Here is a 17,423-nt window from a genome sequence, read left to right on the forward strand (position 1 = left end):
ATAAAGGAAACAAACTGCAGCTCCATTGGGTTTCCAGACCATGAAAATGCACTCCGTCCTGTGACATGTCTGATTTCCAACCTTATTGCTGCCTGCCTTTCTGTTTCTGAGCAGCCACTGTGGCCTCATCTGCATTATTTGCAGTGATGGAGAAAGTGGCATTGGATGCATTTAATAAGCAAGGAGTAGGAAAAAAATTACAGTTTTGGAGATAGCTAGTTACAATATACGCATGCCCCTTATATTTTAGGCAACAGAAACTTCCTACAATTTTGTTGTGAATCAATGGTAAAAATCCTTACAACTAAAATACCATCTAATGAGAATAAAATCTGTGAAATTACATTATCCTTTGTTTCATTTTCCCAAGGAGAATACAGAGGACAGTCCTTTTAATTATCTTTTATTGCCTACATAAAATTCCAGTTCTGTATATCTAAGGTATCACTCACCATTAATAAAAGAAAGACTGTCTTCCTTATCAAGGGTTGGGAAAATACTGCTTTTCCTAGTGGATAGAAAGATGACTTTTTTTTTTTTTTTTTAATATGAAGATGACTTGTTTAAATCCGTCCTAACTCTTGCAGACCCATGAGGACCAACTACTTACTCTGATTGTCTGTTCTAGACAACTGCTGTGGCCTTACAATAATTGCAGGTGGTTAATAGAAACATCCTTTTGCAGCTTCTGTTTACCAAATGTAATTCCTGTGGAAACATTTGACCCCATGGCTTTCTGTGCTTTTTACTTCAGCCCTGGGGCCTTCGTGGCAGAATTATTCATCACGGTCTGTAATGGCTTGGGGGCCACTTGATGAATTGGAGCGCATTGTACCTCACATCACTTAGGAAGCATCCCAGATGCATGTGGCTAAATTCAGAGTCCTGGTGCACTTGGCTAAAGAGCTCTGGCATCTCCGTTTGCCTGACATACAGAAGACGTCTCCCGGGGACGTCTGCAGAGAATGGCTCCAGAGGGTCCGAGTGGCACGATTTTACCCTCTGGTATTGGTGCCTCACCACAGAGTTGATCCCTTATGAACTTGGAGCCCATTGCCTCTGTTCCCCTGGGGCTGAGTGTCAGCACAGCCGTGTCACAGCCTATACCATCCACCACCCTGGTAGTCTGGGCATGAGGCCTGGTAAGGAACTCATCACAGGCAGATCAAGAAGCATTTAGGATCCCTGGGTGGCTCAGTGGTTTATGCCTGCCTTTGGCCCAGGGCGTGATCCTGGAGTCCTGGGATCGAGTCCCACATCAGGCTCCATGCATGGAGCCTGCTTCTCCCTCTGCCTATGTCTCTGCTTCTCTCTCTCTCTGTATCTCATGAATAAATAAATAAAATCTCTTTTTTTATTATTCATTTATGATAGTCACACACACACAGAGAGAGAGAGGCAGAGACACAGGCAGAGGGAGAAGCAGGCTCCATGCACCGGGAGCCCGACGTGGGATTCGATCCCGGGTCTCCAGGATCGCGCCCTGGGCCAAAGGCAGGCACCAAACCGCTGCGCCACCCAGGGATCCCCTAAATAAATAAAATCTTAAAAAAAAAAATCAAGAAACGTTGACACCTCCGAGGCTCCTGTTGCCCTGCCCTGTTGATGTCCTCACTAATAACTCCCTCCCATATCGTGGGCATGCAGCGCCTTGGAACTCCTTCTCCCAACTGGAGCTCCCTGGCTATCGGCAACATCAGTCCCAATTGGATAAAATGGCCAATGTGAGGGATGCTCAAAAGTGGATGTTCATGGTAGTTCTTCCTAGATACTCCTCCGTTCTGCTTAGGCAGACCAGATATTTTTCCACTGCAGAAAATAGCTGCTGGAAGCTGACACCTGTTTTTGGCAGTTGTTGGGACCCCATTTCTGCCTGGGATCCTCAAGCTCAAAGACCTAGAGCCCAGCTTGCCTGAGGGCAGGTGTTAGGCTCACACTTTCCCTAGGGTCTCTCTCGTACCTGTTCCAACCCCACCACCCCAGTGGGGCCCTTCCTTCCAACTTCATATTCGGACAACTGGTCCTTCTGTGTAAGTCAGCTGCTGCATCTAATTTTTCTCTTCTTCTCCTTATTGCCAGACTTCTAGAAAAGGTGGCCTCCTGGGGCTGCGGTTACAGGCTAGCTTTTTCCCCTCACTGTCCACCTCCTCATTTTCCTCTCTCTGTGCCTTGACTCTTCTGATCCTACTTTCGCTTGCATGGACTCATCATCAAAATGGCAGCCTCGGCCTTAAGCCCTCAGGTGTCCCAGCTAAGGCATGTAGCCATGTTCCAAAGCCTTGTGAATGGAAATGGGATTGTCCAAGCTTGGGCCAGATACTTCATCCCTGGTCCAGTCCCCTGGGGCAAGGGGAAGGGGAAAGGGTAGAGATGGAGAGGGTCACACAAAGGACCTAAGGCTCCTCTTCCCAGGGCTCCTTCTGCTGAACTTGAGCTTGCTCGTGGCCAGATGTGTATCTCAAGGCTTCCTTCTGCTTTGTCACTTACTAGCTATGACCCACTCCCACCCCCAGTGGACACACTTCATGTCAAATTCTTTCCATGAAGATATTAGATTTAACATTTACTGAGCCTTGTATTTTGCCTCACATACAGAGAGGTACGTATCCTACCTCGCTATCCTGTGTTTGGCAGCTTTTCTGTAGGAACGTGCCCTGGTTCTCGTTCTGTCAAAGCCAGAACCTGTTTCAGGTTCTTTTTGCTTTCAGAGAAAACAGAGGGTTCCAGACACTTTTAATCCACCATCTTTACCTATTTTGAGATCCTTCAGACTTAAATTTCTAATGTATCCTAAACATATATATATTTTTAAGTAATAACCTTTTTTCCAGTCTGTCCTAACTAAAATGAATCATTTTGAAGAATGTCAAAGTCTGATGTTTCTTCCGTATATTTTAGAATTAAATAATTCCTTGGTCTAATTCAATTCGTTAAGAATTTATTGATTACCGATAATGTTACCAGCGCTGGCAATTCTGTTTTTATAAAGCTCACAAGGTTTATAATCAGGGTGAAAAAATTAGCCAGATGCATAAAACTCTTTGCAGACAGCCGAGGCTGCCATCAATATGCACTGAGTGAAATGAGAGAGTTGGATAAACAAGAAGTGCTCTGGGAGGTCAAGGAAAGGGGGTTCGGGTAAGGACAGCCTGGATAGCGAAAGCTTTGTGAACACAGGCCTGGTCCAGGCCTCCTTCCCTGTTATTTTGAAACGCATGTGTGTTTGGATTACCTCTCCTTGGATTATCCATTTTCCAGCTTGGTGATGCTGACAGGGAAATAATGCATGTCAACAGTCGTTTTTCCAACGTAATGGATCAGACAAGAGTGATCCACAACTGGTAAGCTGTAGGTGTGGGCCACAGGCAGGAGAGAGAGAAGCATAAGAGTGGATGAAAGGTTATTGAGACAGGACAAATTAAAACACTTGGGGTCGGGGTCAGCCAGTACCTGGTGTTTAAATAAATGACGAAGATGGAGTTTTCGAAGTGAAATGAATGGATTGTTTAGTTGGCATTTATTAACTTAAAGAATAGGGTTTAGCTTAAGCATTATAGGGATTCACAGGAGACATTTTTCAAATTTACTGAAGGTTTTACCAGTAAGCACTTAAGCAAATGTAAACATTTTGCAGGCTGCAGGGGAGCTGTGAATATTATTCATCACCTAGTCCCGCTGGTCCAGCAGACAAGTACCCAGACCAGGCTAATGCTCCACAGAGTTCCTAAGGGTTGTTATGATTAGTCTCTGGGTGTGTATATACTGCAAATGTAATAAGAACATAAACATTTTATAAGTATAGAAGTTTCTTTTTTTAGTGTTAACTAGTCATTTGAAGTGGCAGGAAGAACAAATTTGGTCTCAACTTAATAATAGCAGTGCTAAGGTAGAGAATTGTGTTCTGAAAAATCATTCAGCCTGACGAATCACGCAGGATGAAGAGTCAGCCAACAGGTTTTGTATGTAGCATCATGCTTAGCCACGGCAGTGGGTAAAAGAAGGGAGCACCGGTGTTTTCTGGAAGCAAACTCTCACGTCATAAGGAAGAAGAAAGCATTTACAATTAATCTGAAGCAGCAAGAGTTGTGAACATTTGTCATCAGCAGTCCTGAGGATGGGGGATTCCTTCGTTCCCATGTCCCATCTTACAACCAAAGAAATATTCAGATATTTTAAGAAATATAAATATGAAGAGTTAACTATCCTAGCCTAGTAAACCAGTCAATCACTTGTAGCCACTTGAGCAGCAAGTCATAGGGGCAGACATGTTTTATTAATCACCTGGAGTCAGTGAGTCTCACGTGCTATCACTTTATCTCTCTCTCTCAAGTAGGATGAGGTGAAAAGATGGGGCACAATGAAATGCTATTCCTGTTGACTGGTGGTCTGCAGGTGGTGGTCTGAAGAGGACGTTTGTTCTCATGCATTTTTTTTTTTAAGTTTTATTTATTCATGAGACAGAGAGAGAGAGAGGCAGAGACACAGACAGAGGGAGAAGCAGGTTCCCTGCGGGGAGCCCGATGCGGGACTCGATCCCAGGACCCCAGGATCACGACCTGAGCCAAAGGCAGATGCTCAGTCCCTGAACCACCCAGGAGCCCCTCGTGCATGGTTTGTAAAGGTTTGTCTCAGCCAGCGTTTGGGGCACACCAGCCTTGGACACAGGAACAGAAAGCTAAATGGTACAGAGTGGAGGCACTAGTCCAGGTAGGATGTGGTGGGATGGGGGGGAGAGGCAGCAACAGACCCGTCAGCAGAAGGGCTAAGGACTCTGTGACAGCCAAGGGTGTGCAGACCACCCGGGGGCTGCGGGTGAGGGGCAGGAAAGGGAGCAGGCCACCCTGGGAAAATGTTCTCGGAGGACTTGTTTTGATGTCAGGCTGAATCTCAGAGGCTGGGAAAGAAATGGCCACACAAGACTGAAGCAAGTACAGGAGAGGTCGACCCTAGGGCACCAGAGCTACCTCTGCTTCATAGTGGAGATCTTTCACCTGGACCACTCTGATGGCAAAACAGCAGCCAACAGGCCAAATCCTGAAGAGGCATTTTTTGTTTTGTTTTGGCCTGCTGTGCTCTTCTACTGCTGCCAGCATTTAAAAAGAGAACATTTTAACATCAAGCCCCAGGTTGCTGGGCTTTTTTTGTACATTCACACATGGTACCTGCCAGCCAGACCTGAGTACCAGTTCCCACCGTGCATCACTGCTGATGTTTTTTCAGGGAGACCCACTTGACTCCTTTCAAATCACCAGCCTGGTCCCTCTGGACGTCTCTGCGTTCTCAGACACTCCCCTAGACCCCTAGACTCCAGTAGGAGCCACCATTCCTGCAGGAGGTGGAGTCACCTGCGTACTCACCTTGGCCAGTGGGTAGCAGGTCTGTCCAGGTACTCTACAAAGCTGCAGGGATGGGTAGTGTTATTCCCTAGCCTCAATGTTTATAAATTGTGTTTTATTAAAGCTTTCTGAAGACTCATTCAAATTCATTGACCCCAACTTTATGGGGGTGGACAAAGCTGCTTTTTGATATAGAATCCGATAAATTAAAAAGGAAGAAGGTAAGAAACTTAAGCCATCTGGCTCAACCAGGGAAAAGGAAAAATATCAAGGTGTTACGGGAGCCCGGGGTAGTGGAGGAGTTCAGGAGTTCAAGAAATAGGCTGAGATGGGACCCCTGTACTAGGAACTGGGTTTCCATGGATGGGATCAGACTACAGGAATCGCTTCTCTCTGAAAATTCCAGTCTCTATACAAATAGTTTATCCTTAATTTAAACTGAATTGAGGTGGCATAACTCAGGAGTCCCCATTAGCTTGATCCTGGAATTAGAAGGCGGCATCTCAGAGGTCAGCACTAAGGTTCATCAGCACTGCGCCGTCGCCCCCGCCCCCCCCCCCCCCCCATCTTGCGTATCTCCCTCCTAGATTAGTAAGATTCTTTCCGTTGATTTTCAGAACTCAGCTCAGATCTGCTTTGTTTTCTTCCTGGGGGAACTGAAGCTTTTGTTAATAGAATGCCACAGCCCCACATTCCAAATACAGTCATGCCAGATATACTTGCTTATTCTTGAATTTCTCCTAAATGTATTTAAGATTTATTTATTTATTTGAGAGAGAGAGAGAGTACATGCCAGAGTAGAGAGGCAGAGGGAGAGGAAGAGAGAATCTTCAGGCAGACTCCCCGCTGAGCACAGAGCCTGGCACAGTCTCAGACCCAGGACCCTGAGGTCATGACCTGAGCCGAAATCAAGAGTCAGATGCTCAGCCAACTGAGCCACCCAGGCTCCCTTAAATGCATTTTTAAATTTAATTTTTAGGCAGGTTACCATCGTTTTATATGTAACTGATAGCTTTTCCAAAGCTGCTATAATTAATTTTCTTTTAAACTATGTTTCGTGTCCACATTTTCTTCACTTGTTCCCTAAATTATGAATTCTCATCAGTCCTTGTATCTGTAAGCTAAAAGTCTTGTTCAAAAAGAAAAGGCTTCTGAGTAAGATTCTGGGGAGACGTTTTTAAAACAGTTATCTGTAGAGACTTTTCCCCAAAAAACTCAGGTCTGAGCTCAAATGTGGGATTTATACAGGAAATTAAAGCTAAATTGGCTTGGGTTGATGAAGGCTTGGGGTTTTCTTTTGTTTTTTAAAGAAGGAGATTTTATTTTATAATTTAAAAACCATTTATTCTGGAAGAATGACCAAGAACTATTATAAGATTAATTTTTGTGTAAACCGATTACCTACAGAGCTGCTTACAATATAAAGCCTTCTTGATTTAATGTAACATTTCATAGACCTCTCCAACACACTACTTAAACAGAGAGACTACATCTCTCCAGTAAGTTATTTCAGTCATTTAAATTACATTTAAGTTCAATAAATAGTCATCAAATTAAAGCTTGCACATTTTTTTCTCTCATTTGTTCCCAGTTTCTACAGAAAATTCCACTTCGACTGAGCCACTAAGAATTGGTGTTTAGTAAACAAAGAAACATAGTATTTTAAAGGAAGAATAAATAATTCATAGAAATGTGTGGACAGATTCTCATCCCTCTAGTCTATTCTTTCTTTTCTGGAGTAGCCTTGGGCAGAAAAGGCAAAACGAGAAGACCACCCATGCCCCTGATGCTCAGTAGAAAGATATCTCCATTTCAATGTAATTCAGTTTTGGATATGAGTTTGGAAACAAATCATCATTCACCCCTCAGCATGAGCCCTGAACCTATTTGCCTGAGTGAATGAATATTAAAAAAAAAAAAAAAAAACATTTTTATTTCAATGGCTAGATTCATTTTCTACCGCCATCCTACCTCCCCCCGCCCCCATAGCGATGTTTTCCTTATTCATCCCTTTATTCCGTTTTACTAAAAACTGGAAAATGTGTACAATATCATCACACCCAATTCATCTGCCTTTCTGATCTTACCTGTGCAAGTTCACAAATCTCCTCTCCTTAATAAAGGCCATTACAGGGGCACCTGGGTGGCTCAGTGTGGTTGAACATCTACCTTTGGCTTAGGGCATGGTCCTGGTATCGAGTCCTGCATCAGGCTCCCTGCATGGAGCCTGCTTCTCCCTCTGCCTGTGTCTCTGCTTCTCTGTCTGTGTCTCTCATGAATAAATAAATAAAGTCTTTTAAAAATAAATAAATAAATACCATTACAGCCAGTGCTGCAGATATACAAGAGCACCAACATTTGGAGAAAAATCGTTTTCCATGTGATCCATTTAGCTTTTCCTGGTGCTGCTTTATTTCATTTCTTTATTTTATTTTATTATTTTATTGTAATTTGATACAAGAAAGTTGAATTCCTAACTTAAAGTTATCCTTGAAAATAAAAATAGTTTTGCCATGCTAATTATTATGAGAAAATGCTGTGCAACCATCATACTTTTATACCCTGTACTTGATATTCGTGAGTATATATACATCTGTATTCATACTCTCATGCATGACTGTATGTCTTCATACGTTTGAAAAAAACTAATGAGTGGAAACAACTTATTGCGAGTTTATTATCCCTGCGTCCAATTCTACCTCCTTTCTATTTAGATGATGCTGTCTCATTTTGCCAGTTCTTCTAGCCGATTTTATAGTTTGAGAATTCATCATACTTGTGTTTGTTTAATGTCTATCTCCTTTTCAGACTAAACATTGCTGTCTGTTTTGTTCATTGCTGTATACTCACACTTAGTGTAGTGGCTAACTGTACAAGCCGCGAGAGAAATCCTAATAAATGAACGTGTGAACGCCGTGCACTCATTTAGTGAGCACTGTGCTAAGCGCTTTATTTATATTCCTGCATTTAATTCTTAACTCTGAAGTACCTCCCATTCTACAGATAAAGAAACGAAGACCAAGTTAAACGATTTGCTCAAGATCCTACAGTCAATGAGACAGAGTGCCTGCCTTGCCTTCCTTGTGGTCTTCTTACTGAGGCTTTTTGTGTAAGCCTCTTTGTCTTGAGCTCCAACCTTGCTGTCAAAAGAACCCTAAGACACCCCCCTATTTTATAGTTGAGGATACTAAGGATCGGAGAGATTAGATAATTTGCCCACTTTTACATAGCTAGTTCAAATCAGAACTTGAACTCAGACCCCCTGATTCCTGTCCACCATGCTTACTAGTTATTGCTGCTATATGGAAATCAGAGTATAATACTGCTAGTTAAAAGAGTATTAGCACATATTTAAAACATTTTGGGGGTCGCCTGGTTGGCTCAGTCAATTAAGCATCTGACTTCGGCTCAGGTCATGATCCCAGAGTCCTGGGATCAAGCCCCACATCTGGCTCCCCACTTAGCTGGGGAGTCTGCTTCTCTCTGCCCCTCCCCCTTGCTTGTGCGCATGTGCTCTCTCTCTCTCTCTCTCTCTCTCTCTTTCTCTTTCTCTCTCTCTCTCTCTCAAATAAATAAAATCTTTTAAAACACATTTTTGGTATGAAAATGAGCCACAATAAGGAGGTAGTACAGCAAACCCCAGGAAACTTGTCACCTAGAATCCACAAGATTATCAAGAATTGGACATACTTGTTTCATCTCACCCTTGTAATGGCCAAAACACTTGGCACCATGACTAGATTAAATCAAGGCAGTGGGAGCAGAGAGGTGGAAGTGTAAACATGCAGTTTCTCAGTGAGTTGACTACAGCTTCCCCTTGTTCTTTCCACTTGGAATATATCAAAAGACATATATCAAAAGACAGTGGGAAATGGGTGACCTACCCAGGCCAGCTGCAGCCAGCACCAGAGGTAGAATGGAGATGGAGGTCTTCTGTGGGCTTATCCTCCGTTGACTAGGCCAGATGTAGGCCAGATGGGCCCAGCACCACACCGGTAATGGCTTAGCACTGAGTCTCAGGCCTCGGCAGGCCCCTTGATCACCTGGATCCCTAACAAATCCTTAGGTGATGTTGATGCTATGGGTCTGGGGACCACAGCTCACCAGGGAGAGTTCCAACTTGGCCCAGGGAATCCCAAGGAAGCCTGCTTGGCCTTCTAGTTTCGCTTCTAGAAGTCAGACCTCAGAGCAGCACTTGAAATGGAGGCAATCTGCTAAGGAATTTAGATGATAAAAGGAGCAAAATGACTAATGGGGAAAAAATGTTTAAGAGAAAAATTTATTTTTTTAAGATTTTATTTATTTATTCATGAGAGATAGGGGTGGTGGGGAGAGGCAGAGACACAGGCAGAGGGAAGCAGGCTCCATTCAGGAAGCCTGACGTGAGACTCGATCCCGGGTTTCCAGGATCACGCCCTGGGCTGAAGGTGGCGCTAAACCACTGAGCAACCAGGGCTGCCCAAAAGAAAAATTTAAAGAAAATTTTAAATAATAAATGATAAAAAGGGAAGTAATTCTGGGTATGTATATATGTATATGTGTGTCTCCAGGTTTGGGATACTTTCAAGACCCATCCAGAAGTGGGAGAGAGCAGGTCCACTTTTTGATCAAGGGCTGGGCACTAGGAATAGGAGAAAGTATATTGAGTAGTTGACAAAAAATAAGGAGAAGTCAGTCTTCGACAAAATTACCCTTCAAGTCTTTGAAATGTAGCCCAGACTTTTATGTGTAAGGCAGAAAGTCATAGTTGTGTTTAATGGAGATGAGAAATAAACACACTGGACTAATCTTTTTCTGCATCTGAAATGGATCTCTAATAAAAATGGCTAAATCTGGGGCGCCTGGCTCAGGGGTTAAGCATCTGACTCTTGATTTCGGCCCAGGTCATAATCTCAGGGTTGTGAACTCAAGCGGTGCATCAGGCTCCACGCTCAGCAGAGTCTGCTTCTCCCTCTCTCAAATAAATAAATCTTAAAAAAAAAAAAAAAAAAAGAAAGAATTTCTTTATTAAACCTGCTAAATTTAAGCAGCTTCATTATCACCATGATTGTTAAAGATTCCATGGTAAATCAAACTTTAAGAAATAGCCCAGAGGTCACTTGGGACACACTCATCTTTATCCCAGAACCATCATCTTGCTGGTGCTTTGCCTGCTTGCAGGGATGGTGCGGCTCACCTGTTTTTCCTCGAAAATGCCTAATGTGACTTCTTTTGGGAGTTGAGCAAACTAACGCTTATCTGTCTTTGCTGGTCCTCAGGGCAGGCAGAGAGGGGTCCTTGTGAAAAGCACCTCTGATCATTTTGTTCCTCTATTGAGAAAACAAAACTTTCTTAACCCTGCATGTGCCCAGAGGCAATGTCAGAGAGATGTGTCAGCATCGCCCTGTGGGGGGGGCTCCTCTGACACCTCCCACCCACCCTCATGCTGCCCCCACTGCCTGGAACACCACCCCCCTCCATCTTTTAGCACCTCCCCCCACCCCGCCTCAGCACTTCTTGCTAGAATCCTTCCCTGCCCGTCCCCAATACCCACACACTGTCCATAAGTGGTCCCAGAGTGCCCGCCTGTTTAACTGTCTCTCTTCAGGCTATGTCTGTTTTGCTCTTCACATTATATTCTAAGTCTGTTTGCATTTTTTTTTTTAATACAGTGTTCATCTCAGGAAATGCAATAGGAAGTTTAGGCTATTTTTACAGTGGGGTAAACCAAAGGGGCTAAACCCCAGCTGAAGGCAGCCTAAAGACTTCAGTGGACCCAAGAAATCAGAGAAATGAGGAAGTCTTACTATAGCAGGGTGCCCCCACATACCAGTGGTATTAAATGAATGAGCCAACAAATGAGTCCTGGTGCAAATCTGGTTTCCAGCTACTGGTATAGTTGACCCATGGACAACATGGGTTTGAACTGTGGAGGTCCACATACATGTAGTTTTTTTTTTCAATACATCCAGGAGAAAATTTTTTGAGATTCGTGATAATTTGAAAAAGATGAACTGCACAGCGTAGAAGTTTCAAAAAATTTAAAAATACAAATACGTACACATAACTAAATACTAGTCTACCTTGTCACATGCTAATGTATACACAAATCTATTATCAAATCTTAAAATTTATCAAAACTCACACATGCATTTACAGACTGCACATGGTGCCATTTGAGTGGAGAGAAAGATAAACAAATGTAAAACATGCTATATCAAGTCATAACGGCATAAAACCAACTGCTGTGATAATTTTGTAACCACCTCTAATGTTGCTTTGTTCTAATGTTGCTCAAGTGTTGGGGAGCATCCACTTAAGTTGCCATGTGTCATGCTAATCATCTCTGCATGAGCAGTTCATCTCTCCAGTAAATTGCATATCACAGTAAAAAGGATCTCTTGCAGTTCTCACTATCAGTAGTTAAGTTTGGAGAGAGTCTGGGCAGCCCGGTGGCTCAGAGGTTTAGTGCCGCCTTCGGCCCGGGGTGTGATCCTGGAGGCCCCGGATCGAGTCCCATGTCGGGCTCCCTGCATGGAGCCTGCTTCTTCCTTTGCCTGTGTCTCTGTGTATTTCTCTCTGTATGTCTCTCATGAATAAATAAATAAAATCTTTAAAAAAAAAAAAAAGTTTGGAGAGAGTCAAAAGTTACATGTGGATTTTCTCTTTATTTTTAGAGAGTGTGTGAGTGGCAGTTCTGGGGGAGGGGGAACAGAGAGAGAGAGAGAATTTTAAGTAATCTCCACCTCAGCTTGGAGCCTAATTCAGGGCTCAGTCTCACAACCCTGAGATCAAGACCTGAGCCAAAATCAAGAGTTAGAGGTTTAAGTGACTGAGCCACCCAGGTGCCCCTGGATTTTCAGTTGTACACTGGGGTCAGCACCCATTTTCCCCTCGTCGTCCAAAGGTCATCTGAGTCTTGGTTTCTCATCTGTGAAATGGGAATATCCTATCTGAACAAACATGTTTTACTTTGTTAGCTTTTGTTTTGTTTTTAACACCATATGCAGTGTTGGTACAGTTTCCAGAAATAGGCTTTCTCATGTACTGCTGGTGGGGTATAAACTGGCAGTACCAGTCAGATCCCTAAAAATGTGCCTGTCATCTGACTTAGCTATCTCATGTCTGGGAATTAATCCTCAGAATTTATCCTAATCAGAACTATAAACAATAGTCTGTCTATAAGATATCTGTGCCCATGTTATTTTTTAATTTCAAAAAGGGAAAAATATGAAGTGTCCAGAAGGGGTATGTTGACTGAATTAATTGTGGTATATCCACAGAGTAGGCCACTACATGGCTATTGATGATGATACAGAAGAATTCTGAGTGGCACAGGGAAATTATTAAGAATATATTAAAATACGGGCGGGGGTGGGGGGAATGGGTGACGGGCACTGAGGGGGACACTTGATGGGATGAGCACTGGGTGTTATTCTGTATGTTGGTAAATTGAACACCAATAAAAAATAAATTTACTTAAAAAAAAAGAATATATTAAAATATAAAATAAGTGGGATGCCTGGGTGGCTCAGTGGTTGAGTGTTTGCCTTTGCCCAGGTCATGACCCCAGAGTCTTGGGATCTAGTCCCGCATCGGGCTCCCTGCAGCAAACCTACTTCTCCCTCTGCCTGTGTCTCTGCCACTCTCTTTGTGTCTTTCGTGAATAAATAAAATATTTAAATATATATGCATATATATAAAGTAAGTAACAAAGCCACAGTTCAGTATGTTCTGTTATTTTTTAAATAGATGTATCATTGAAAAAAAGGTGAAGAATATATAAACCAGTGTGTTTCACTGACTAATTTAGAATTTACTTGTAATCTTCTGTAGTTCCAAATTTTCTGAAAAGAACATATATTACTTCTATAGTAGATGTTTTAGGAAAATGAAAGCACCACAGGAAAATAAACTTCACAGAGTCTGCAGTTGGAGAACCTTTGCCCATAATGTGAGAAAACCGTGAAATTCACCGATTTGGGTCTCCTTGTACCAGGAGGGAAGTGTGTCCCTGCAGCCTGTAGGTGCCGGGGATGGTTGGGGCTACCTGGGTAAATAGCCTCATTTTTGCTTCTGTAGCTTGTCAGTCTCCCCACTTTCCATCCGTGCCCCTGAGCACACAGATTGAAACACCAAAATTAAACCTCATGATTAAAAAAAAATAAAAAAAAAAAAAATAAACCTCATGATTTTCTGGGATGCCTACAAGGGTCAGAAACTAAACTTCCATGTGAAATTGCCTATCTCAATAAATTAGAATCATGTGTGCTTTTCTAAAAGGGCTTTTTTCATAACACTAATACCTTTGAATCCAACTGCTTCCACAGACCTAGGAGAAAGAGCGAACAACCTTCTTCTTCTTCTTCTTCTTCTTCTTCTTCTTCTTCTTCTTCTTCTTCCTTCTTCCTTCTTCCTTCTTCTTCCTTCTTCCTTCTTCTTCCTTCTTCCTTCTTCTTCTTTTTTTTTTTTTTACACAAGGTCCAATTCAGGAAAAATAAAAATGTTTATGAGCCACATTTTTCTCCCACCCAAAATAAAACTCGCTTTTTACAGTCCCATAGGAAAAAAAAAACAAAACAAAACTCCGTTCTTATAGGCTATAAACCACCCTATTGCAAGAAAGACAACAGTTGTAACATTTTCACTGCTATTTTGGCCATACGTGAGACATAACAGCACAGAGCCATCTTCCTGAGTTTCCATCTGGAAAGCAGGGCCAGTTAGTGTGGTCATGGGCTCCCTCCGGCAGGAGCAGGGGCCCTGGTGGGATGGTCAGGATGGGACCCTGGAAGGACAGGCAGGATGAAAGTTGGAGGGGGGGCCGAGTGACTGCCATGGAAGCTGGGGACACTATGATCCAGAGGAGGTAGATTGCCAGGAGACGGGGTGGAAACTCAACCATCAGTGGGAAGCTCTGTTCTTTGTCACAAGCACCCTCTCCATCAAACCCCCACTGTCTGCTGGGTTCCATCTTCAGGGGTGGTGGCCACAGGATCTGATCTGATCGAATGGAAGCACTGAGCCCCATGCAGTTCCCTCAGAGGCGGAATTAGGGCCTCCATAGGGAGAAGGCAGGCTCCAGAGACTTCCTCGGGTTTCTTTTGCTTGCTTCCCCCCCCCCCCCCAAAGATTTAATTTATTTATTCATGAGACAGAGAGAGGCAGAGAGACATAGGCAGAGGGAGACACAGGCTTCCTCTGGGGACTCAAACGCCCTGAATTGAAGCCAGACACTCAACCACTGAGCCACTCAAGTGCCTCCTTGGGTTTCTTAAGAAAGAATAAATAGGGGCACCTGGGTGGCTCAGTTGGTTAAGTATCTGACTTGATTGCAGTCCAGGTCTTGATCTCAGGGTCATGATATTGAGCCCCACGTCGGGTTCTACGGTGTTGATTATGGAACCTACTTTAAAATAAATAAGCATACATATAATCAGGAACTTATAGATCCGATTTATCTACACTCTCAAAAAGCCTTTCACAGGGTTCCACACAAAGTCCACCTTAAAAAGTGGGCTCTAGGGGTACCTGGGTGGCTCAGTAGTTGAGCATCTGCCTTTGACTCAGATCATGATCCTGGGGTCCTGGGATCAAGTCCAGCATTGGGCTCCCCATAGGGAGCCTGCTTCTCTCTCTGCCTGTGTCTCTACCTCTCTCTCTGTGTCTCTCATGAATAAATAAATAAAATCTAAAAAAAAAAAAAAGTGGGCTCTGATGAGAATCAGCCTTAGAATCATCACTGCTAGTAGAGAGTTGTGTTTGAATGCTGTCACTGCATGTACAACATCATGTGACTCCTCTTGAAATCCCATGTCTCTGAAACAAGCGGTGTCTTGGAAACGCAGCTGGAAGTGTGCCGTCACTGCGGAGTGGCCCCCTGGTGTTTCGCTGCTGGCACCGCGCTGGCCCCACACTGAGCCTGTAATTTATTACAGATAGATATACTTAGATACACTATCGTTATCCATTACTGCTAATTGGGTGGTGTTTTTAAATAAAGTGTAAATACAGGGGCAGAAGGGCTTCCCTGAATGAAGGCCCCAGTTTCTGCCCAAATGTGACAGTATTGTTTTAGCTGTCACCTCTCTCACACTAACTGTAGAACAGAGCCCCGTGCCAAGCAGGTCTGCCATCTACCTCCCTTCAGCCTGTGGCAAAGCGCAGTCAAGCACAAGTACAGATGAGCACAGGGATGCCCAGCATCCCACAGCCAGGTAGGGGGCAGGACCGGGTACGAATCCAGGGCACTCTAGCCTCTTGACTCTGTACCTTCGTTCCCAGCTGGCAGATGCAAGAAGATGCCACATTGCAGGGAAGAAGACGAACCAGCATGGTCACTTCAGCATATGATAGGCGGGTGGTTCACTCCCCCAGCTCTCCCAGTGTGCATCGTGGTTACCTGGACTCGAAAGTGATTGCTCTGCATTTGCTGATTTTTTTTTTCAGCCCGTTGCTAGCTGTGTCCTTTGCCACTTGCTGTGCTGTTCCAGGAGTTGCCCTCCTGACCTGGGGGGTGAACCCCCTCACGGGAGCCCTGGGGGTCTTCAACATTTTCCTGTACACCTGTTGCTACACCCCGTTGAAGAGGATCAGCATTGCCAACACGTGGGTGGGTGCTGTTGTCGGGGCTGTCCCACCTGTCATGGGCTGGACAGCGGCCACCGGCAGCCTTGATGCTGGTGAGTATGTCACCTGTGAAGTGTCCGCTTTGGTCTGCAGGCCTACGGCCGGGTGGGTGCCAGAGCCAAGCACGCTGTGCTGCTCTCAGCCTGCAAGCACCAGCACGTGCTAGTCAGAGGCATTTCCTTCCGGGAACCATAGCACATGCTGTTAGGTTCCATTTGATTCTGCACTAATTCTTCTGGCAAATGTGCTGGTGCGGCAGCCTGAAATACCGTGAATGCAGAGCCGAAGGGAAACCGTGTCATCTGGCTTCCAGGCGAGCGTGTGCTTTCCGGGGCAGGGGCTAATCTAGGGGAACAACAAAGAAAAACTGGCTGAACAGGTAGAATGAAAAGCAAGTACCTAAAAACCATGAATCAAGTCGGGGCTGCTGATTCCTTTGGGGTGTCTCGCGTTGTGGAGAAGGCGTCCAGGACAAGGCATCCAGCTCTCCTCTCAAAGCTCAGGCTCCCTCGTCGGCAGCCCCCAGCATTAGGTCTTCCCTCCCAGCCCCTTATGAAGGAGCAAAGTCTTTTCATTAGTTTCTAATTTATTTTTATATGATTTGCTTAAATTGTTCATGGTGTCTACAATAAAACCATTGAAACCCATCTACTTTTTGGTGGGGATGTACAGCGAAATTTGTGGGGTGAAAATAGCTCATTTTTACCATCTGTAAGGGAAGCTTCACAGTCTAATTAGCCAAGTAATTAGTGTTTTTGACCAACACTTAGGAAGGAAGTGGTGAGGTTTCCTGCAATATATGTAAGTACATATTTTTCACATGAGAGATCAAAAGGCAGTTGACCATAAACCAGAGTGCCGTGAGCCACATTTCTGAAACTTTTCATAAAAGCCCTTACACTCTGACTTGGCAAGCTTACAAAGGCGATTACACCTTTAGCATGATCGTCTCTTAGAATGGTTTTAATATCCTGTAAATGTTGGAGTTTCATGAATCTACAGATAAAATAATCTAGACCCATGCTCATTGGCTCAGTGATTAAACCCCAAGCCAGAATCTTGTCCATGTGGGAGCAATGACAGCACCTTGGTAAAGAGCGAGTGCTCTGGAGCCCGGGTGCCCAGCTTTGGAGGCCAGCTCCACCTGGTTAGAATGTGCTAGACCTCTTTACGCTCCTATCTCCTTATCTCCCACAAGGTCCCTTCTCATGGAGCTGTCATGAGGATTCAGTGAATTATTATTGTATTCCTCATTTGTACAGTAGGTGGGTTCATGCAGATCAAGAAAGATCGTGAGATCTTACTGGTTTGCAAACTCTGAGCAATTTGTAATTGTTACCTGGCTATTGGTCTGCAGACTGTGAGCTCCCTTCAGGCTTGGCGGGGAAGACCGCCTGGTCCTTAGTGATGGCTCTCTTGGGCGAGGGTAGAGAAGGTGGGAAGCACGGGATTGACATCCCTAGACTAGATGGTGTCTGA

The 17,423-nt window shown here is 44.1% G+C and overlaps 1 protein-coding gene across 1 annotated transcript in view; it reads left to right on the plus strand.

The window, feature by feature from the left end:
* COX10 (cytochrome c oxidase assembly factor heme A:farnesyltransferase COX10) overlaps positions 1-17,423 on the plus strand; it is a 127,393-nt gene that overhangs the window by 96,583 nt on the left and 13,387 nt on the right. Inside the window, exon 6 of the mRNA XM_026005529.2 lies at positions 15,765-15,997. Coding sequence (XP_025861314.2) covers positions 15,765-15,997 — 233 coding nt within the window. The remainder of the gene's footprint in view (positions 1-15,764; positions 15,998-17,423) is intronic.

The sequence above is a fragment of the Vulpes vulpes genome, chromosome 12 (assembly GCF_048418805.1).
Source record: "Vulpes vulpes isolate BD-2025 chromosome 12, VulVul3, whole genome shotgun sequence".
NCBI lineage: Eukaryota > Metazoa > Chordata > Mammalia > Carnivora > Canidae > Vulpes > Vulpes vulpes.